General features: G+C 33.4%; 5 protein-coding genes across 6 annotated transcripts; 4 read left to right on the plus strand and 1 right to left on the minus strand.

Moving 5' to 3' along the window:
* The first annotated feature begins 3,342 nt into the window (after positions 1–3,342).
* LOC123212239 (subtilisin-like protease SBT2.6) lies at positions 3,343–4,069 on the plus strand. The gene is made up of 3 exons (XM_044631325.1): positions 3,343–3,506; positions 3,622–3,769; positions 3,864–4,069. The coding sequence occupies exons 1-3, from the start codon at positions 3,358–3,360 to the stop codon at positions 3,924–3,926; spliced, it is 360 nt and encodes a 119-aa protein (XP_044487260.1). The 5' UTR covers positions 3,343–3,357; the 3' UTR covers positions 3,927–4,069.
* A 2,687-nt stretch (positions 4,070–6,756) lies between these two features.
* LOC123210610 (KAT8 regulatory NSL complex subunit 3) lies at positions 6,757–9,593 on the plus strand. 2 transcript variants are annotated; one of them, XM_044629074.1, is made up of 6 exons: positions 6,757–6,932; positions 7,016–7,077; positions 7,329–7,464; positions 7,709–7,775; positions 8,866–8,931; positions 9,183–9,593. In XM_044629074.1, the coding sequence occupies exons 1-6, from the start codon at positions 6,808–6,810 to the stop codon at positions 9,396–9,398; spliced, it is 672 nt and encodes a 223-aa protein (XP_044485009.1). In that variant the 5' UTR covers positions 6,757–6,807; the 3' UTR covers positions 9,399–9,593. The 2 variants fall into 2 exon arrangements, with proteins under 2 accessions (XP_044485009.1, XP_044485008.1); XM_044629073.1 differs by having other exon boundaries at positions 6,759–6,932; positions 7,703–7,775.
* A 2,223-nt stretch (positions 9,594–11,816) lies between these two features.
* Positions 11,817–12,727, minus strand: LOC123210780 (vicilin-like antimicrobial peptides 2-1). Its single transcript, XM_044629256.1, has 2 exons — positions 12,148–12,727; positions 11,817–12,039 (listed from the first exon to the last, which is right to left on the minus strand). Exons 1-2 carry the CDS (start codon positions 12,631–12,633, stop codon positions 12,034–12,036), a joined length of 492 nt encoding a protein of 163 aa, XP_044485191.1. The 5' UTR covers positions 12,634–12,727; the 3' UTR covers positions 11,817–12,033.
* A 2,639-nt stretch (positions 12,728–15,366) lies between these two features.
* Positions 15,367–16,434, plus strand: LOC123210667 (transcription factor TRY-like). Its single transcript, XM_044629141.1, has 3 exons — positions 15,367–15,527; positions 15,619–15,706; positions 15,978–16,434. The coding sequence occupies exons 1-3, from the start codon at positions 15,518–15,520 to the stop codon at positions 16,108–16,110; spliced, it is 231 nt and encodes a 76-aa protein (XP_044485076.1). The 5' UTR covers positions 15,367–15,517; the 3' UTR covers positions 16,111–16,434.
* A 3,411-nt stretch (positions 16,435–19,845) lies between these two features.
* Positions 19,846–21,400, plus strand: LOC123211781 (probable WRKY transcription factor 53). The gene is made up of 3 exons (XM_044630671.1): positions 19,846–20,270; positions 20,369–20,497; positions 20,587–21,400. Exons 1-3 carry the CDS (start codon positions 19,948–19,950, stop codon positions 21,146–21,148), a joined length of 1,014 nt encoding a protein of 337 aa, XP_044486606.1. The 5' UTR covers positions 19,846–19,947; the 3' UTR covers positions 21,149–21,400.
* The last annotated feature ends 120 nt before the right edge of the window (positions 21,401–21,520 follow it).

Genomic DNA, 21,520 nt, shown 5'->3' on the forward strand with positions numbered 1-21,520 from the left:
TCTAATAGATCTCTCAATTACCTTGCATATCTACGCCTTCTCTCTTTCCTCTCCCTTCTTTACAGGCTTTGCCTGTCTGAATGTATCATTTTCTTTATCTGTTTGTGGGGATCAACACCAGTAGTTAATTTAGATTCCTTGCTCTGCCCTGTTTCATGTGCCGTCCAAGATCCTAATATTTTTATATTTTCAAAACGGTAAGTATTCTTATCATCTCATTGGTTGAATATGTTATGTACCAATCCCAAACGCAGTCCATAATGTATTCTGAAAGAAGATTCAAGATTGTGCAGGGAATTTCTGAGGCACTATCCAGTAGTTTCGGCCTATTGCAGTTTGCAAACAATGCAGAAAATGGAGACCCATCCTCATCTACTGGAAGCAATAACTATGAAGCATCTAGTACCGAGTCTTCGCGGTAGTGGCATGTAACGATATGGACTAAAAAATGGCTATACCCATGGTTTCTGACTCTTTGCACTGAGATTTCACTAAAGTAATTCTGACTCAACATGCTATAGAAATTTCTCGCATTAAAAATTAATAACTTAATAATTTTTTAAATTAAGAATAAGTTAACTCTTAATAACTCTTTGTTTAATTTATTCTTATCTTTCTTATCTTGAATATATGATTGTAATTACTCAATTGGATGGAGGAGAAGAGATGAATACAAAAGTAGGATTTGAGAAAAAAGAAAAAGAAAAACCCATACAAATCCTTCATCTGATAATCAAGATTACACCGGTTTCATCCTAAGTTAGATAGAGAAACTTCCGTAACATCCAACAATCTCTCTTGAACGCATGTCATAATTTGAGTCTATCTCAGGACACACTCCATGTAATTTTGTACACACCCTAACGGATCATTATCCCCACCGAATCATTAACATTATAACCTCGGAGATAGATTTCCAAAGCAGATCAAACCATGTTAAAAAAGTTACTATGTTTTCAATTTTTTATTTACTCTTATCATGTATCATCACAAGGGATATTAATATTCATTTTCGTTTTCATGAACAAATACATTTTCATGATGGCGGTCGCAGTCACTGTATCTGAACTTCAGCTAGAGACCAACGTGCTCAATGAATTGAATAATGGTGTTCAACAGTCTATCAGACGTGGGAACCATGCAACCGACCTAAAAGCTCAAAGTCAAAGCTATAGGTCGTTGAACAGTCAATAATAGTGGAAGTAAACAATTTCGAATCTATAAACAATTTGATGATAAAAGTTATACATGTAATTGTTGTATTCTACTTAAGAGCGCATGCCATATTGGACTAGTCTCTACTTGACTGGTCAAACCGTCCAACATAGATATATATTTTCGAGAAGTTTTGTTTATTCATCAAATAGTTAATATGAAAATAAATAAAAAAAGAGTCTCCTTTTGATTGTATGAAGCACAATTATTAGTTTTATTCGAGCGGATTTGATTTGAACTAAAATTGGAACTAGCTTAACAATTTTACAGGGTTAACGCCATCAAAAAGTAAATATTATTATCGGTAATGATTAAAAGTCAATTAAATGAACAAATTAGGTTGAGTTTAAATATTAAGTTGGAGTTTTAGTTTAAAATTGACTCGATCAAATATCGACTTGATATGAGCCAGCTCTGATAGCTGAATGGTCAGTTAGACTGATCACTGATGCGATGAAAGGGAGCTGCACATTACTAAAGTTGATGTGTTAGGCACCCGAAAATATGGCCTGGAAAACCAGAGATAAAAAAAATGAAAGCAATACAACAGATAAAGTCAGCAATTCAGTAACCAAAGATGATCGCGTGTCCTGTGGATGTAATATGACTCAGTTTTGTGCTTCCTTTTCTCTGTAAAAATATGATAAGAGGGTACAATATTCTTCATTGTTGCAGCAGTATATATACATTCAGCTCATTGTCTCTCCTTGTATTGGATGTTACCCATGTAAAACAATGACTTTGTCGTCAGTGTTCTGAAATGTTTATATTCGGTTAATACAGAGATGGTAAAGAGTACATGAAATTCTCTTAGAAACCATTGGGACTTGGTGCCACTCTCATCTGGGTTAATTTTTATTTAGAGTTTGTAATTCAACCTCTTTAAATCGCAGTTGATTTGGGCAAATATGGGATAAATTCGAGCCAAGTTAGCTAGGGCTCAATTGTTAACTTGATTCTAATGAACTTCGTTTAGCCAAATTCAGGCCAAAAAATTTTGTACTATTAAACTTGAGTGTAGTGACTATTTGGCTCACCAAACTCACTAGCCTTGGAAATTTTAATTCAAATTGTTTAAAACAATGTTTTTTTATTTGTATATATCAAAATCATTTACACTGTTTTAATCATTTTTTACTTAACTATATTGAATTAAGTTCAACTCAATATTATAATTGAATTTGAATTAAATTAAAATTAAAGTCTACTCCAACCAAACTTTATTTGAACTGGTTTGAGGCAAACCCATCAAGCTTGAGTCAAGACTCAACCTTGATTCTTTTAAACCAAGCCAACCCTAGCTCATTTTGATTCAAATTCATTCTTAAGCAAATCGCATTGAGTTGCAGTTCTATCCTTGACTAAATTCCAATCTAATGAACCTGTTGACATTATGCTATAACATCAACTTGACTTTGAAAAAATATTTCCAATTGCTCGGCCTAGGTTGAGTTGCGACAATTACAAAAAAATACACCATACTACCAAACCATGAGTCTCTCTCTATATCAACAATGCTGATATCAGTCTGACTGATTGAATCAGGAAAGACCCTATCAGATCTTTGATTGGGTTAAGGTTGGTTAGGTATAAAATCATTGTGAAAAACTTGACCATTTGACTGAAGAAAAAGAAATTGAATTCAATACCTCGGGCTAGCTAGCCCTATATCAGAGGAGAATGCTTCAGAAATTATTATACAGATTTGTTATCATCTAGGGTTTGTAGCTCCTAATTGATTATATTATTAGACTGGACTGTTCATAGTATACGGAGTTGTGAATTGCATCTTTGACTTGAAACAACTTAGCCTTATTAATAACTAATTACAAGAAAGATTACAGAAAGACTAACTACTGGGTCAACCCAAAGGTTCACACTCATCATTTATGGACCCTTCATAGGGCAATTTTTTTTTCGCCTGGAATTGCTTTGAGTTGACCTTTTGTTCCACTGGCTGTGTGAACAGTTTTTCTAATTTACAGTGAGGAACCCTAGGTGAGAAACTTCAAGTGTGAATTGGATGCTTCCATGGTTATTTTGTCAAGTGAAAGGTATTTTTTACTGCAAAAATTGAAAGGTGGATCTCTGGTAAATTTTTGCTTCATTAATAATTGATGTTCTTGTATAAATAGCAAGCACATGGAGCTGACACTCACTCTCAGCTTCAAGAGAAAGGGTATAACTAGAGAGAGAGTGAAAGAAAGTGCAATGGGAAGCACAGAAAATACTGAGTTATACTTTGTTTTCATGAACTATGATCCTGAGTATCAGCGCCTTCGAGCTGACCAGTCAGTTCTTTCTCTGGTTCATTATTATTTTATATAATATTAATATTATTCACTGACATATATAAATCTCTCTATCTGTGTCTTATGTTTCTCTTCTTTCTTCTTGTATTCATAGCACAAAGCGAGGGGCCAATCAGCTAGATTTGTATCTGAGCAAGAAGCACGATGAGCTCTTAGCCCGCACACTCGAACCAGGCAGCTACAGAAAGACATTGTCTTTAGTCATTGTTGATGGGTTTGCCGTGGAGATCACTGAAGACCAGGTGATGCATGTGTCAGTTTTCTTATATAAAAAAGGTGCAATATATATATGCTTACTTTCTTCTCTTTTGTTGTTTGGCTGTGTAATCATATCAGGCTAATCTGCTTAGATCTGCCAATGGAGTGAGAGTTGTGGAGAAGAACCAGGAAGTTGCTTGATGTGCTGACAGAGATCAAGAGTCTTGTGTAGCACATTTGTGTATGTAATTAGTTGGGGTATTGTCTATGAGTCAACTCCTGGAATATTTGTATTGGGTATTATTGTTTATGCCATTATAGTGCAACTTTTCCATTTTCTTTTACTATGGAGTTTTTCGAATACACCATGGCTTGTGATCTTTCCCTATACTGATCAGAAACACTGAAACAGACCTGGCCTGAATGTGAGCTTGAATGTAACAAAAACCATGCGAAGGATTTTGAGCATCGGCTTGCGGCAGTAGATTCATGATATGACTTATTCCTTCTTTATTTATCTTTTAGAGATTTGTGGCTGGTTCTTATTGGTTCACACAGCTGACAAGCTTGAACATGGCTTGTCGAAGTCACAAGGTAATTTAGCAGAGAGATTCACACACATTAACTTCTGGTACCAAACAATTACAACTAGTAAATCTATTGGACTTCTCTGTTTCTGGTTTAGCATTGTGGTCCAACAACCTGCTAAGCCAAGGACAAGCCAATAGATGAATAGCTAGAATGACCCACTGTCAGAAATAAACAAGGGGATGGGATATAGGTTGTCAACTGTTTAGTGTAGTCGGTCTAAGCCCGATTAGTTCTATCCAACTCGAATAACAATGCGGTGATGAAAAGAAGAGAGATTCCTCCTATCAGTTTGTGTTGGATGGTATATGACAACAAGTGCTTTCATTTCAAAGTTTCATAAGCAGCTTTATTTGGTTAAGGATATGAAAAAGCAAGCAAACATACATAACCTGAAATGGACGCATCTTTCAACAAAGTTTGAGAGAGAAGCTGACAGGTGGGTCATCTCTCTACTGTGAACATCACATGCAACATGTCTTCCTAGCTAGCTAGCATTGTAGCATTCACTGACTCTAACTGTCCCTACTGTCCCTATAACTGATCTATAACTTTTATATATCTTCTTATGTTATTTTCATATTTTTGAATAATTTATCTGTTTAACAATCAAATAGATCAGGGGACGAGCTTTTCCCCCCACACACCAGACAAATAGGAGAGCCAGGGAGTAAAGGAGACAAGAATGAGATTTCACTCAAGTTTGAGCTGAAATCTTGGGTTTGAATCCCATTTGATAGGTTTTAAATAGTATCATTGGGTCACCCCAAACTTAAAGGGATGAGATTTCCCCTTATATTTATATACTTATATTTAAATTGCGGTTGTTAAAAAGTACAAAAAAAAAAGAAAGATTTATTGGAAATGAAGAAAAATAAAGTAATTATAAAACAAAAAAATCATTAGAGAAGCATTGGATTCAAACTGATACAATTCAAATTCAATTTTAACTTAATTACTCAATAAATTATTAAGATAATTTTTTGTCCAGTCTCCCCAGAGGCGGGTTAGCCTTTTAAGCAATTGCCACCAGAAGCCTTCAAGGGAGAGTGAGCAACTGAAACTGCCTTGACAATAGCTTCTCTCTTTGCTAGCAAGACACCAATTGTTCGGTCTCCCCCAAGGTCTTCTAGCCAAATCCCATGTGCCATAAATAAGGACTTTTTTCTTTCTCATGGCCAAACTCAAGAATAGAAGCCCTCGAGGGAGATTGAGCAAAGAATGCCCTGAAGGATTCACTTCTTTTCTAATTGGTTTGTCTTCATTCTTGAAGAGATTTATTGCAAAGATGCCATTTTATAGGCCTCAAACAGATGGGTATGAAAAAAAATGTGACCTAAACATGCGCCCCAATTTGATGGGGTCCCTATATCTTGGCACTTGACACTTGGTGGCCCAACAGATCCGAATTGTGCCATCCTAACCAATCAGTTTTTAACTTGTCAATAATCCTTTTCTTTAAGAATAAGCACAATTTCAGCGTTCAGATTTTAAGCATCCCAACCTTATCCGTGATTAGTCGAATAGGATCATTCCCTTCTAACATTCAACAAATCCGACTTCGTTTCTTTTGCAATTTGATTCTATTTTCAACAAGTCAACTGCTAGTGGAAACATAATCTTCACAAACTTGAAACAGAAAGCTCAATTTGCAATGAAGATGGATTGCTCGAAAGCATTTCTTCCTTGGTCAAATGAAATGGTCCCAAGCGAACATGCCAGTTGGTTCTGTTCAATCTCAACTGGGGTGGATATGGACTTGGCTCCAATCAACCATTGTTTCGGACATCACCTCAGCGCTTGCTTCTGCGGTGATTTTTTTTCTTTTCAATGAATTTCTCTTTTTCTTTAACTTATTATTTTGTATTCGAACTGAGCTCGAACTAACTTTTATTTGGAGTTGATTCGATTTAAATTCACCATAACTAAAAGAGATATGATTCAAGTTAGTTTAATTAGATTGGAATTCATAACTTGACTTAAACGGGTCAATTTTAAGGTAAAACTCCAACTTGACATCTTAATTTTTGATCAATTCATTTATTTATTTGATTAGATTATTTATTCAATCGATAACAAATTTATCCTTCTATAATATTGATTACTCTATCATTGACTCTCCAATGATACTGTATATAACTTTAAATGAGTTTGAGATTGACTTTGATTTTGGTTTAACTGTAATTTAACTTAATTCAAGCTAAATCGACTGCTAACTATAATCTCAAGTAGTCTCAGAGCCCAGCTTTCAATTTCTCATGGGCTGAGATCTGGTCATTTTTAACCTGGTTTGTATTGATTGGGTTGTGGCCCATTGTGCGTCTCACTTGGGCCAGCGGGTGAGCGTGCTCTAGAGTCAGAAGGGTCGTGGCAGGACCACGAAACTCAAGGTCTATTAATGGCGCGAAAACTAGTTAGTGGGTTTATTTATTTACTTTAGGGTTCTTAAAATTCATTTAAAAAAAAAAAAAATTCATTTACTTGAAGAATCTAAATGGCTTCTTCACCTCCTTCAAAGCGAAGGCGAAAGAACGAAGGTGTTGATGCCGACACGTCATCACCAGTGGTGGTCTTTGCTCATGGCGCTGGTGCTCCTTCCTCTTCCGATTGGATGATCAAGTCTTCTTCTTTCTCTTAACCATAAATGTTTTTTATGCTTACAGTTGAATTTATTCATTAAATTTCGTAAACTGTTTTTGCAGATGGAAAGATATGTTGGGAAAGGCATTGAATGCTGTAGAAGTAGTCACATTTGACTATCCTTGTAAGTTCGATTTCTTCTTGCTTGGTTCTCTTTTTCAGCGGCAGAGCTTAGGGGGTTTGAATAACAGTAAAACATAGGGGGTCAAGAAGAAATCTAGAGTGATACATGTAAATTTTTGTGGCTTTATTTATATTTTATATGTATTGCAGTCCAAAATTTTCAAGTGAAGGGGGTCAGCTGACCCCTGCCTCCGCCACTGCTCTTTTTAGTTTATAAAAGTTTATGCTAAATTGGAGTTTGACTCGTGGCAGACATTTCTGGTGGAAAGCGAAAGGCTCCTCCGAAGGCAGAAAAATTGGTTGAGTTTCACGCAGATTTTGTCAAAAAGACTGTTGCTAAGTTCCCTGGCCATCCTCTAATTTTGGCGGGAAAATCCATGGGTTCAAGGTAATCTTTGCAGAACTTTCATTTATAAGGATTCTTTATGCTATTACTACTTTATTGACATTGTGAGCTGGTTGATATATATATATATAAGTTTACTTGTGTTTGCTCCTGCTTGTCTTTGTGAGGAAATTCTGCTACAAAAAGTGAGCATATATGTATAATTGTAAACTGAATTAGTGAGTACATGATGGATTGCGGAATTTGTTCTTAATTATATTCAAGTCACACCTTTCTGTAGAATCAGTTGCATGGTTGCTGGCGAGGAAGACATAGATGCTTTTGCTGTAGTCTGCCTGGGATACCCTCTTAAGGTTTGCTATTATTTCTACATCTCAATCTGTGCCTGGATGCCAGAAAATGGTTGTGTTTGTTGCATCTCGAAGATACATTCATTGGCGATAAATTGGACCTATTGTTCCATATTTATTAGACTATGCTCTATCAATTGTTCATGTTTTGTGTCTCAAAAAATGTAATTGTATATTGAATTTGTATGCCATCATCGGAAGCATAAGGCTTGCTGAGATGAATTAGCTGTATTCTTTAAAATAGGGGAGGATCTGAATATGGAGATATGAGATACATTCAACTTTGTGAATAAATTAGCTTTATTATGTTCCATATTCTGCTAGTACAGCCTTCATGCTTAGTTCTCAGACAATGTTACTTAAATTTATAACATAGTTTGGCTCAACTTTTAAAGTAAGATTATGAAGTGAGCAAATCTTTTTATAGTTGTTGGCTGTTGTAGTTGATGTTGATTGTTTTCCTGACACTTATGTAAGTTTAATGAAGATGCTGTTTGTTTTACATGTTTGTTTCCCTTTCTTGAAAAATCCTTATAATCAAATAACCTCTAAAAGGAATTATGGCATCTCTTTAGCATTGCTGACACAAGTATCCCTTTGTAATTCCTGAGCTCTGTTAAATGTACAAAAGATCTCATGGTTTTTTGCTATGTGATAGATTACTTATATAATTGTCTTACTTAAGGGTAATAATTTCGATTCAAAAAAGTTTGTTCAATGTGCATCAATGAAATATAGTTTCAGTGCTACCATGGTTTAAATATTTTGAGGTCCTGATGACTGTCAAAATTTTGCTACATGTTTTCTCATTTACTATTGAAACACATTAAAAACTGAATTAAAACCTACAAAGTCTCAGCAATTACCATCTTTAATTGTTTACCGTTTGACCTGATTTAATGCAGATAACATTGTGAGAGACGCACTTTTTTATGATTCTAAAACTTTTTCCATTGAGTATTTGTCCTTGAGATGTTTTGGAATTGCATGCCTCATGAATATTTTATTTTACAATCTGTACAGTAACTCTGAAGGGAATGCATGCCAAGCCCAGTAGAAAAATTTTGTTAAATCCAGTTTCCTATTATTTCAGGGCATGAATGGGGTAATGCGAGATAAAACATTGTTGCAACTTACTGTACCTGTAATGTTTGTACAGGTATCCTTTTCTGACTTCATCGTAAGATACTTCTGAATAAAAGTTTGTAGTCTATCTACAAATGCATGTTTATTTGATACTAATTTAAACTGCAGACATTCAATGAGTTTTGAACTCATTTTGCTCTTCTCTGAGTTTATAATAAAATTGTAGTCTAATTTTTACACATTACTTATGTTTATTTTAGCATGTTTTCTGTTCATCATTGCATTTGCTTGTACTGTGCTTCAATTCCTGCTTTCTTCATGCAGGGTAGCAAAGATGGGCTCTGTCCCTTGGAGAAGCTTGAAGTTGTTCGGAAAAAGATGAAGTCTACAAATGAGTTGCATGTGATTGATGGTGGTGATCACTCCTTCAAGATTGGTAAGAAACACTTGCAAACTATGGCATCAACACAAGATGAAGTTGAAGATCTTGCTGTTCAGGCCATTGCATCATTTATCTCTGTGTGCCTTGCAGAAAGTTGACACACTAGCTGCACTGGCATATTTTTATTTACTATCAAGGGATGTGTCATTTTGTTTGGGCTTCTGACATTGTAACAAAGCTCTTGGTAGTTGCATTTTGGATTCGCAAAGTAAAATATGTTGTAGCCCTAGTCTACCTGCTCACTGAAGAATTCCATGCATCTTTAGTTGGATGATGTTTTTGAATTGTCTCTACTTCGTCTTTATGGAATTATCCTATAAGCCATAAAATGTTAGAAGTAATGAATGATATCTAAACATGACACAATTTGCTTATCATCACAAGTATATGTTGAAGTCATGAGTTTGATCCTGTTTAATAGACATTTTTGTAGGTTTAGTTCTAGCCCCACAACTGAAGGTCAAGGGGTGGAGCCCCTCTCGGGGATATTTGTAATTGTGTTGTGATAGGAACCCAACCTTTATTTAACTAAAATAGAGAAATAAAATACAAAAACATAATAAAATAAAAATTAACTTAGTTATCTCTTTTATAATAAAAACTAGTATGGTAAAGTGTCTCAGTCTCAACATATTATTTTAAAATCTTCTATAAATATGTGATTATATGTTTTTTATCGCTCCTAGGACGGTCATAGATATAGTGATATAATTATTATTAGTAAACGTCTTCTTTTTGTGACTGATTTTGATTTTCAATTTCCTAACTGTATAATTATGTCAAATGACTATTTCCATCTGAACTTTGATGAAACAATGGGTTCTCATTCTGTATTTCTTCTTGTCCTTCATTTTCTTTTTGTTCTTTGAATGGTACTACATATGGTGATGGTGCTCATGGGTCTGGCCTGGGCAATGACCTTTAGCCTTTCCATGTTTGGAATGGTGGGTATGGATTTGGCCTGTGCAATGAGTCCTTGTTTTTGCCTTTTTCATGATGGTCGTCGTCATGGCCTGCTTGATTTCCATGATTCTTTTCTTGGTTTGGTGCATTGAAGTGGGGCCATGGATTGAGTCTTTGTAGCTAGGTTTTGCTATGAGTTTCTCACTTGGCTTCTCTGCTAGGTTCGAAGTAAGTGAGGACTGTTAGATGCAAAAAATAATTCTTGCATTAGAAATATAATAATGCAAGTACCTTCTTATTAGAATAAATTCCAAAATGCCCATAGTCCAATATATTGCGTGATTTTGCATTCTTTGATAAATATGATTGTTCGTACATATATTTTTCATCGGTGGGCACAAAAATTGTATATAATATATTCGTAAATATTGACGGGAATCACATTGTCCACCGCAAAGCTCAAGCTTTCAGTCACTTACAAAGAATCTGTTGAAGAGAAAGAAAGAAGATAGTCCCTGATAAAGGCGAACCGAGATATATTAAGTTTAAGCAGCTATTAATTTAGGGTGAATTCAATTTAAACCAGCGACGAGTTTAGGTTTGATTTAAGTTTAAATCAAATTTATAATATTTAATTTAAATTTATCTAAATCAATATGAATATTATTAAAAAAAAATTTAATAAAATAAATAATAATATTATCAATATAATAAATACTGTTATTGAATAAATTTTTTCAAACCAATTTATAAATTGGAGTGAAGCCACATTGCATATCCACCCCTAGACTTCATAATTTTTCAACTTTATTAAAATATGAATCCTCTCGAATTGTCTTTGAAGAGTTAATCTTCGTATGCAGTGCTATCGTTTCAAATGAGTGCGTGAACGGTAATTGCATGGAGTCATTAGAAGAGACCGTATTTTGAAAGAAGTCCAAGTGTTACTAATATGTAGAGAAATGCGTATAGCTAAATATTGATGCTGTAAATATTAATTCCCCACCACTATACGTCACCAATGCGAGGAAACGAATCAAACGGAATTGAAAAAAAAAAAAAAAGGGTAATCAAATTACACAACAGAACAAGACAAATTTACAATATTCGATTAATAATCTTATGCCCACGTCTGCACTCCAACAAACAAGACCAAAGACTTTGTCAATCTAAATAAGTTGGTCAAGAACTTCCTAGAATGTATAGACGAATAGACCATTGTTGATGAATTGATGCATGTACGCATGGAGTCATCCCATTGTGAAAGCATGCTCCTTGAAAAAAAATAGTAGATTTGATTCAAAGTTAAAGTTTTAATTTGATAATTTATTTTAAAATCAACTTAAATGTTTATTCGATAATATTATTTATGCTATTAAAAATATTGTTTACTATTCTGACAATATTATTTACATTGTTAATAATACTAATGATATTATATACTAACTTAAATGAGTTTAAATTTAAATTAGAAATCATTACTTCGATCTGTGTTTAAATTAGCCCTAGGATCAATTTAGTTCGGATTGAATGCTGCAAGGCCTTGTGGGATTTCTAACCGGCCTATAATAATGATGAATGAGGTATATTTGAAAATCATTAATCACCGAGCATGTAAAAATAATAATTTATTAAACAAGTAGTACAGTAATTGAAGACGCAGGACCATAATCAGTGAAAATTTCTTCCACTATTAATATTAATAGCCATGTTTAATGTCTCATGGTCATGGCTACATATTTATTTCTTCATACTTAATTATTTGATATATAAGTTCATGCCAGGAAACTTCATTTTATTTGATATCATGGCCCAGAACTGCTCGGACGCTTAATTCTGCACAACACAGGACTGAAAAGTTAGAGAAGTACAGTGAAAAATTATACAGTCATCAAAGTACAAATCAGGTAACTTTGTAGATACTTAAAAAAGCTTAACACTTGCCTTTCTTTTTCCAGAGTTGTCATCATCGCTCTCGCTCTCGCTCTCGCTGCTACTATCGCCAGCAATTCGGTCCTTGATCCTGTGGAACAGACCCCTCTTCTTCTTCCTCTCAGCCCTATTCTTGTTCCTTTCATTGCATGTCGCCATGCCATTCGATGCATGAGTCTGAGTCTGGCAGTGGTCTTGAGCTTTTTCTTGGTCAGTGCTAATTTTCTGGGTTTGGTCACAGCCATGGCCATGGGACGTCTCCTGGTTCGATTCGTGAATCAGGGTTCGGCTATGGCAGTGAGTAGTCTGGGTTTTGGCCATTCCCTGGTCAGTGCAGTCGGTCTGGGTTTTGGCATAGCATTGAGTTTGAGTCTGTCCCGTTGTGCTGTGAGTTAGGTGAGCCCAGCTAGTCACCTCGGTCGACATTTTCTGGCCCAATGAGTTTGATTGGTTGCATGATTGCTCCTCACACTGTTTGTAGCACTGAGCTGAGGCCATGGCGATGGTTATTGCGGCAGGCACAACACAAGACCGCTTCTAATGAATCCTCTAGAGGCTAATTTGTGCTTGCTTGGTGCTAGAAGAAGGCTGTGCATGAGCATATATATATAGGCTTGGGGTGAGTGGGAGTTTTTGCTTTTGAAGCCTTTTTCACATCAAATCAATCTTTGAATCTCCTTTTGCGACATTGGTCGAAATGCAGCACCAAATTATTCCTCTAATCAAGAAAGAAAAAATAATCTGTCTTTGGCTAAAAAACATAAATTCTATACGTGTTCTTCTGGCCAATATGATATGAAAGGCAGTGGGCGACACCGTTGTTCGATTTTCAGCCAAAGAAATTTATGAGTGGGGTACTGAGAACGTTAAGTGGGAATATAAGTTGGTTCCTTACTTACGAAATTAGAAAAAGCAAAATGGCTTCCATCCCATATATAGGTTTGTGTTTCTAATTGATCTGTAGATGTGGAAGTGTTATCTAATTTTGTAGAACTTTCATTTTCACCCCCACACAAAAGAGGTTCTCGTTTTTTTGGGACATTGTTATTATGAGTTGCTTCTTGCCCAAATCTAGGGCTACAAACTAGTCCAAGAGTCAATTGAGAGTTTTTCCTAGCTGGATTAATGTCGAGTTAAGTTTGAACTTCTTGGTGTTTGACTTGCTAAGTTTATAGTTGAATTTAAGTATTATAATAAATATGGAAAAGTTAAAAATTTTGTATTTATATTTTTAAATTTTTATTTTCTAACTTTGAATATAAGATAAAAGGTAATTGATAAATATATAAATTTCAAGTTTTAATGTAATTTCTTAATTTGCACTTAAGTAAGTTTAAGTCTACAATTTCTCAATTTGTCAAACTCGAATTAAATAAAATTCAGTTTGACTCGTTTACAATTTTATATAAACTTACATATAAAATAAAAATCCAATTAAAAAGAACAAACATGTATTATATTTTATTCTAACCCAACGTAACCTGCTTAACCTAATTATCAATTGATAAATCAATATTATCACCATGTTTCTTAAATAGCAAATGAATATATTGAGATAATTGGTGTTATATACCTTCAACACATTGAGATTAATCTGTTGAGCTAAGGCCATGGGCCTTGTTTTGGTCGAGACAAGTAACTGGATTAGGCCATACTCTCAGGTTTTGTTTTGGTCATGAAGTAAGTCTGGGTTAGGCTATTGGACACACTTTGCCATTGGACATTCCCATGCCTGGATTCTGTGTTTGGGCTCGATGAGTGGTAAAGGTTTTTGCAGCTAATGACCGAAGTGCCCAGCTGGCCACCTTGGACTTTTTTTGTTTTTTTTTTAAGTTTTGTCACATCAGTCTGCTTTACAATATTGGTCTGATAAGGATTTATGCTCGATCCACAAGTAAAGCATCCAAATGGACCAAATCGATTATTAAAATTTAGAAACAGTAAAAATTCCACTCCCACATTTCTTTGAGGCTAATGTATTAGCCTTCAATCTTTTGTTTTTATTAAGGAAATTTGCCTTCGGCGCATTGAAAACCTAGCAGATGTTACAGAATATCTGAAAGAATACGCACTAGTATTCTTCTCTACAGCCAGGAAATATGGACTAAAATAATTGGATTTATAGACCTGCTACGTCTTGTCATTTTTCTACTTAGAGGTTAGCTAATATGACATGGAAGAGTCCACTAATTCTTATATTATAGCCCAAAAGACTTATTTTCACTAAGGTTGCAGTGAAAATTCAAATTTATATTCATCCATTTAAAGAAATTCAAATACTTATTTATCACTTTCTATTAGATTTTTCTATTAAAACTAACAATAAAATCGTTATTTTATTAGAAATATTTAAAAATTATATTTGATCACATTTCTACCTCCAGGTTTTGAAAATTGACATTTTACCATCGCCTCAATTTTTTCAGTTTAAAAAAGTAGCATTTTTCCTCTCAAATCCTTAAATTTCGTTCTTTCTCTTTGACGAGAATTTAGCTATGACGACTTATCTCTGATGACTATCTAGCTACGGTGACTCATCTTTAATAGTTATCTCTTCGTCAATAAAGATAAAGAGATGATTGCTAAAGATGAGCTACCATAACTGAATGGTTATCGAAGATGAGTTACCATAGTTGGATTGTCATTAAAGAAGAAGAACGAAACTTAGGGATTTGAAAGAAAAATATCACTTTTTAAAATTAAAAAAGTTGAGGCTTTAATGAAATGTTAATTTTTAAAATCTAAAAAAAATGAGATAAAATTATATATTTTTTAATATTTTTAATAAAATGATAATTTTACTTTTAATCTTAACAAAAAATTTTAATAAAAATTAGATGATAAATAAATATTAAAATTTTTTAAAATTAATAAATATGAGTTTGAGATTTTACAACAGTTTAAATGAGAATAAACCTTTTGACTTATATCATATATAGCATATGGTGTATCTCGAGATCTTTAAGAGCCAATGTCAATCGGAATTGACAACGACTTCGGGCTTATAAACACAACGACTTCGGACTTATCCAATAAAATAATTGTGATATTGATCAATACCTATGTTTAATTACCAGCTATCCGTCCTTTGCTCCTGTAACATCAGGTGTTGGGTGAACAGGATCCAACGGTGTCAACAGACTTGAGGATAACTACAAGAGGCTAATCAGTTTACACCAGTCATCATGCTCTCGTATTCTACTTGTATACTCTCCTATCACCATCTATATATAAATAAACAAAGCCATCTCACTTCCAATTCTGTTGTACTTGTGCAAGTAAACTTATCCCCGTTACTTATACAATCTCTAAACGTTACGAAGAGTGATTGGTTCTCTTTTTGTGATTGCATTGAAGTCCCCAGAAACAAGCCAGGACGACCATGTGTGAAGGTTTTGAATTGTCTTCAACTGTAATCTTGATCTTTGCTGCGTTTATTCGTTGGTTTCTGTTCTAAAAGGCTTTTATTTGCCTTCGTTGCAGAAGTTGGCGGTACCGAGTGGGTAATCATAACCATGACTGAACAAGAAGAAGACCTAATTTACAGGATGCACCGACTGGTTGGAGATAGGTAAAGAACTTATCTTCAGAGTTAAGCTTGCTTCTCTATTAATCCCTTTCAGCGTCTTCAATAATACAATTTTCAGGTTTCTTTTTAATCAACATATTCTTGTACTTGTTTTCCATTTCTTGATTGTTAATCGGTAGTTGAGATCATAAACTCCATTTTCCTCTTCAGATTGGTGAGGAGACATTGAAATATCTGCATGTTGTTCGTGTACAAAATATATAATCCGCAAATTCGCGGGTATTGTTTATGATTTCTTATGTGGGTATTGTAGGTGGGATTTGATTGCTGGACGGATACCCGGGAGAAAAGCTGCTGAAATAGAGAGGTTTTGGATTATGAGACAAGGCCAAGTATCTGTGGAGGGAAGAAAGGAGCAGCAGGCCTTGGCCAAAGATGACCCATAGCAGATTACATGATTAAACGATGAACTTTTTATTAAAGTATCTGTAACACGCATCAGGTCAAATAGTAGCAACTTTGGATAAAAATGCATACGATATATCTATTGACAAAACTTGTATAATCTATTGTAAATATGTGATCTATAAGTATTTGTGCCAAATATCTGCCGATGTGATCAATATGCCGCAAAATAGAGAAAACAAAATACTCTCTCTCTCTCTCTCTCTTTTGTAAAGGTCCGGTGCGGCCAGTTTGCCTTTGGATTGTAATTATCTTATGGTTTTGTATAGTGAGACTGGAAATTTCTCCAGACTGTTGTTTTGTCATCCTTTGGAGTTTTATCTTTGTATTGAATTTTGATAGTCCCTCGAGAGAGTAAATTTTTTATAGTTACTGTGTGAGTTTCTTATCTGCTTTTGTTTTGGTTTGCTGCTCCTTCCCTTCTTCGGAAAGAGTGAGCTTAGGTTGTTTAGAATTCCTTTTTTTGAAGGTTTTTTTTTTTTGTAATTAATATATTTTTTTATTTATCAAAAAGAAAATAGTCTCTCTTTATTGTGTAATATTTATTTTATTAATAATATTTTTTATGTAAATATTTATGAATAAAATAAATAAGATTAATTACCAATGAAATTAACAACACAAAAGGTTTAAATTAACTCAAATTATCTAAAATTTAATTCTAATTAAATATGATGTCATTTCAAATCGAGCTCCCCACCTAATTTTCACTATAGAATAATAGAATTATATATCTGGGCCACGCCTTCCTATTTCTCTCCGTTATTTATTTCCAGAAAAACATAAAAAATGCGTAATAGCACTTAATGTTTCACGATCTGAATGTAACTCAAAACAAAATCGTGCGAGTACAAACGGAGAAAACAAAAAAGATTGCGTGCATGGAAACAACGAAAGCAAGTTAAAAAAACAGGATGATAATGCCAATGTTTTTAAATAATTCAATTAGTTATTTTATCGATTTATAATTTGATTAGTTTAATCAGATAATTGACCGATTTAATTTATTATCAAATTATAATAAATAAATTTTAATTAAAAATTTGTAAAAAATAAAATCAATATATCTTTTTTGAGAAGTAACAATTATTTATTTAATTTTAATGAAACAATTAAAATTAAAAAAATCTCAATCTTATGATACAAAAAAAATATAATTATATAAATTATTGTCTATAGAAAACATTTCAATAAATATGCTATATTTTTTCTTTTTATTTTATTTTTAAACTTATTTTTTCTTATAAACTTTTAAAAATTTATCTAAATTACTAAAAAATAATTAAAACTTAAAAAAATTTGAAAGTTAAATCCAATCAAATTCGGTTTTTGATAAGATTTGACCAAGTTAATAGTAAAACTAATTTTTTATATTAACTGAACCAAATTTAGAATCAGTTTTCAGTTGAATGAATTGGACTGATCTAATTTTTAAATCATTGGATAATGCATGCAATAAGATAGTAATGTGCTTTCTCTACGGCCATTTCAACTGTCTTTCAACTAAAATTTACCAATAATTGGCGTGAGAGAGATAAGAATCAGTGATAGACAAAAATAATAAAGGGCATGGATGAATGGATTCGAGGTGTCTCGGTTTGAATCTATTATTTAGATAGAACAAGCTAATTTTGAATTAGAATTTCAATATAACAACTCAACTTATTTGGTAATATTAATATTATCTATCTTATTAATTATATTATTTATTTTATCGGAGTTAGCAGTTTGCCGCATGTCCAGATTTAAAGCTAGGTCTTTTGCCCGGCCCCTTAATTGACTTCATGGTTGGCATTGCCTCTTGTCCACCCAGATTAAAAGGCTTGAGAGGAACCACGTGCGGATCAGGCCCAAAAAGTTTTGGAGGAACTATTTACACCTTTCTCTGTCATATTTGTTTCAATGTTGGTCTAAACTCAATACATGTCTGGTCTCTGGTGACTCGTTGCTCCAACAGACAAACAAAAGCCTATTCCTATTTTATGTCACTTCTCAACTCCACTTTTCCACAAAAACGCGCTTATCATATTTTCTGAGCAAACGCAAAACAATAATTAGGGGGTTGTTGAATTCAATTTTAATATATAATATCCAATTTCAGTCAAAACTCTTGTTCATCCCCCTTGATCAACAGTATTATTTAAATATGATTAGAGATAAATAATATTAGTATCATAAAAAATAAATAATAATATTAAAAAATCAAATCTAATTCAAATTTAATTCGATAAAGTTAAATAATAGATTTTAATCGAATTAACTTTGAATAAATATATTATTAATAATAATTAAATAATTTTAAATTAAAAATAAAATAAAAATTATATTATTAAATTAAACAATGACATTATTCTTTAATATTTGCCGCACAGCATATACATAAAATAGTACTCGGGACAAAATAGATTTCTAATCTTAATTCACTTATATTATTAGTTTTTCTTGTTGACTATTTCATACTCTTTTGGATTCATATTGCTTTCTAGACTTTGAATGGGTCTTTCAACTATTTTATACTTTGACTAATATTATTTCTCTAATTGGGTCTACGATTTTCCAATATTACTATTAATACCCAACACAAATTATAGTTCATTTTGACTAATATTATTTCTGTTGTTGGGTCTTAGAATTTGTATTTATACTTGAAGATTAGACACAATTTAAAGTAATCTAAGCTCGAATCAAATATTTAACTCATTCTTATGAAATAAATTAAGTTTAAGTTAATTTAAATATTTATATTTTAATTTATTTTGAATCATGTAAGTTATTTAATTATTAAATTGATATCATCTTGCTGACCTTTATATAAAGACTCAATAAAATTTGCCCAAGTATTTTCAATTGATATCATCTTATCAATTTAAGCAATGCATATATTATTTAACTAATCGTATCTTAATATTTTTAGATAATATAAAATACACATATAAACATAATATTTTTCTCGTATATTTATCGATGTGAGATTTAATATAAAGATGCCATATTAAAGAATATTTCAAATTAGACAATATTTGATAATAAGTCCTGCTATTTGAGCAAAAATATTAGATATTACCCTGAGGTGTGACTTGGGTGATAAAAAGGTGACTTTTAAAATAAAAAATTTGAGTTTAAATTTATTTACGATATATTAAAATAAAATTTTTGATTTATTCAATTTAATAAAATTTAAGATTTAGCCTGTTTAATAAAATTAATTTTATCCCAAAAAAATCATCCGGTTTGAATTATAAAAAAAAAAGAAAAAAAGTAGGTATTCCTACTTTGCTTAATTAATAATTAAGTACTTATTTGACTGAGTCTTACTTAAGTCAAGTTTATGTGCCACATGGACAATCAAAGTTAGATATTGAGATAATGACGTGGATCTGTCTTTCTGATCGAAGTGACCAACGCGTATTAAGGTTTGAAATTTCTTGGTCTACTTCTGACTTTGTGATTTTTTTTTGTAATTCTTAATCTTAATCATCATCACATTACGAAGAAAGAACAAATCAAGATGAAGAGAGAGGGACCACGGCCATGAAAGAGCTTTTAACAGAGTATTAGTGAAGGAAGAATTGGTCAACCTTTGAACTTCCACACTCCCTCAGTCTCACTTTCCACTTTCTCTTCTGACCAAAGACTAGTCTATGCTGAAAAACTCGTTTTTCTTCAGTCAAACTTCAAACTTTCTACATTCCATTGCTTCCTTTAAATACCGAAACCTTCAAATTTGCTCTTCAACACCAGCAAAGAGTTCAACTTCTGGGTCTGGCTTATTTCATGATCCTAGCTTCTGCTTACTCTTCACCATTAAAGTTGGGATCATGGAGAACGGGCATAGCTGGGAGCAGAAGACACTGGTAAGTGAGCTGATTGAAGGGATGGAATTGGCAAAACAGTTGAGTGTACATCTGGGTGCAAGAGCTTCAACTGAAACTAATGAAGTATTAGTGCAGAAGATATTAACTTCATACGAGAAAGCGCTTTTCATTCTCAAATCGGGTGGTTCAACTGGACAGACTCCAACTGAGAGAGCAATGACAGTTGCACCAGAGTCCCCAATATCCATTAATGGAAGTCCTCGGAGCGACGATCTTGATGGGGTTTTTAAGGATAATCAAGATCAACAAGATAGTTCAAAAAAGAGGTAATATATATATTTTTTAAATCAAGTGATAATAATTAGTCTTGTAATGTTTCTCTGTAACTTTGGCTAATTGGTTTCTGTTTTCTAATTTGCTGCAGAAAGACAATGCCTAGGTGGACAGATAAAGTTAGAGTTAGCTTTGAGAGTGGGCTCGAGGGACCCCATGATGATGGCTACAGTTGGAGAAAATATGGCCAGAAAGATATCCTAGGAGCCAAATTTCCGAGGTAATTGAAGTCTTTTTATCTAGCTCAATGTACAAGATTTTACTTCATTATAAATCTAACTCTGTAATTAAATTTTTTGCAATTTGCAGAAGCTATTACAGATGCACTTACAGAAATACACAGAACTGTTGGGCTACAAAACAAGTTCAAAGATCAGATGAAGACCCCACAATCTTTGAGATTACATACAGAGGAACACACACTTGTTTGCATGGCAACTCAGTTACACAACCAGCTTCACCAGACAAACAAGAACAAAGACTAAACCAAAATAATAATAATTTTAATCGTGCACAACAAAGCTTCAATAAGGGTGGCTTGGAAAACAAACAGATGGCATATCCTTTCTCTTTTCCTTCAACTTCATTCGGATGCAAGAGTGAAAATGCTTGCTATCCCCCGCCAATGCTTGATGAAAACAATTTCTTGGGTGGGTTCTCTTCATCTTTTGCATCTCCCACTGCCGATTCAAACTATTTCTTAATTTCACCATGCCAGATGACCAACTTCGGAGATGCTCATAATATGCAGCGTTCAGAATCTGATCTCACTGAGCTTTTATCGGCTAACAACTCAGCTGCCACTTCTCCAGCTTTGAACTTGGATTTTGATCCAAACTTCCCATTTGGCAGCCCAGGGTTCTCCTTTTAGCACTAATTCAATGTAAAATGATAAAAAATAAAGAAATGACAGGAATTTGGTGGGTGTGCATCACCTTTCTCCCTTAGTTTGTATTATAATTGAGAAAAGAGACATATTAGGAGCATAAGAGCCTTGTCTCAGGTTGGCTTTGAAGTAGAGACTAGTCACTGGTAGTACCTGTAATTTTTCCAGTTTGTTTATGAAGATTGAAGAGCAGTTGTAATCGATTAAATATACAAATGCTCGATAGCTTTTGGCAAATGCTGTGGTGGTAACCCTAACATGTGCAAGGAATTCATATTTGTTAGACCATGATCATTTCAAGATACAAATAAGAAGCATAAAAGTGTGATAGAGCCCAATCTCTCAAGATTAATAACC

The sequence above is a fragment of the Mangifera indica genome, chromosome 3 (genome assembly GCF_011075055.1).
Source record: "Mangifera indica cultivar Alphonso chromosome 3, CATAS_Mindica_2.1, whole genome shotgun sequence".
Classification (NCBI taxonomy): domain Eukaryota; kingdom Viridiplantae; phylum Streptophyta; class Magnoliopsida; order Sapindales; family Anacardiaceae; genus Mangifera; species Mangifera indica.

Bases quoted from the DNA above. Each gene is read 5' to 3' on its own strand.
- LOC123210780 (XM_044629256.1), bottom strand. From the start codon at position 12,633: ATGGCCTCAGCTCAGTGCTACAAACAGTGTGAGGAGCAATCATGCAAC.
- LOC123210667 (XM_044629141.1), top strand. The intron at 15,707-15,977 runs GTAAAGAACTTA...TGGGTATTGTAG, and splicing joins CACCGACTGGTTGGAGATAG to GTGGGATTTGATTGCTGGAC.
- LOC123210610 (XM_044629073.1), top strand. From the start codon at position 6,808: ATGGCTTCTTCACCTCCTTCAAAGCGAAGGCGAAAGAACGAAGGTGTT. The intron at 7,776-8,865 runs GTTTGCTATTAT...CTATTATTTCAG, and splicing joins GCCTGGGATACCCTCTTAAG to GGCATGAATGGGGTAATGCG. The intron at 8,932-9,182 runs GTATCCTTTTCT...TTCTTCATGCAG, and splicing joins TACCTGTAATGTTTGTACAG to GGTAGCAAAGATGGGCTCTG.
- LOC123211781 (XM_044630671.1), top strand. From the start codon at position 19,948: ATGGAGAACGGGCATAGCTGGGAGCAGAAGACACTGGTAAGTGAGCTG. The intron at 20,271-20,368 runs GTAATATATATA...AATTTGCTGCAG, and splicing joins CAAGATAGTTCAAAAAAGAG to AAAGACAATGCCTAGGTGGA. The intron at 20,498-20,586 runs GTAATTGAAGTC...TGCAATTTGCAG, and splicing joins CTAGGAGCCAAATTTCCGAG to AAGCTATTACAGATGCACTT.
- LOC123212239 (XM_044631325.1), top strand. From the start codon at position 3,358: ATGGAGCTGACACTCACTCTCAGCTTCAAGAGAAAGGGTATAACTAGA. The intron at 3,507-3,621 runs GTCAGTTCTTTC...TTGTATTCATAG, and splicing joins CAGCGCCTTCGAGCTGACCA to CACAAAGCGAGGGGCCAATC. The intron at 3,770-3,863 runs GTGATGCATGTG...TAATCATATCAG, and splicing joins TGGAGATCACTGAAGACCAG to GCTAATCTGCTTAGATCTGC.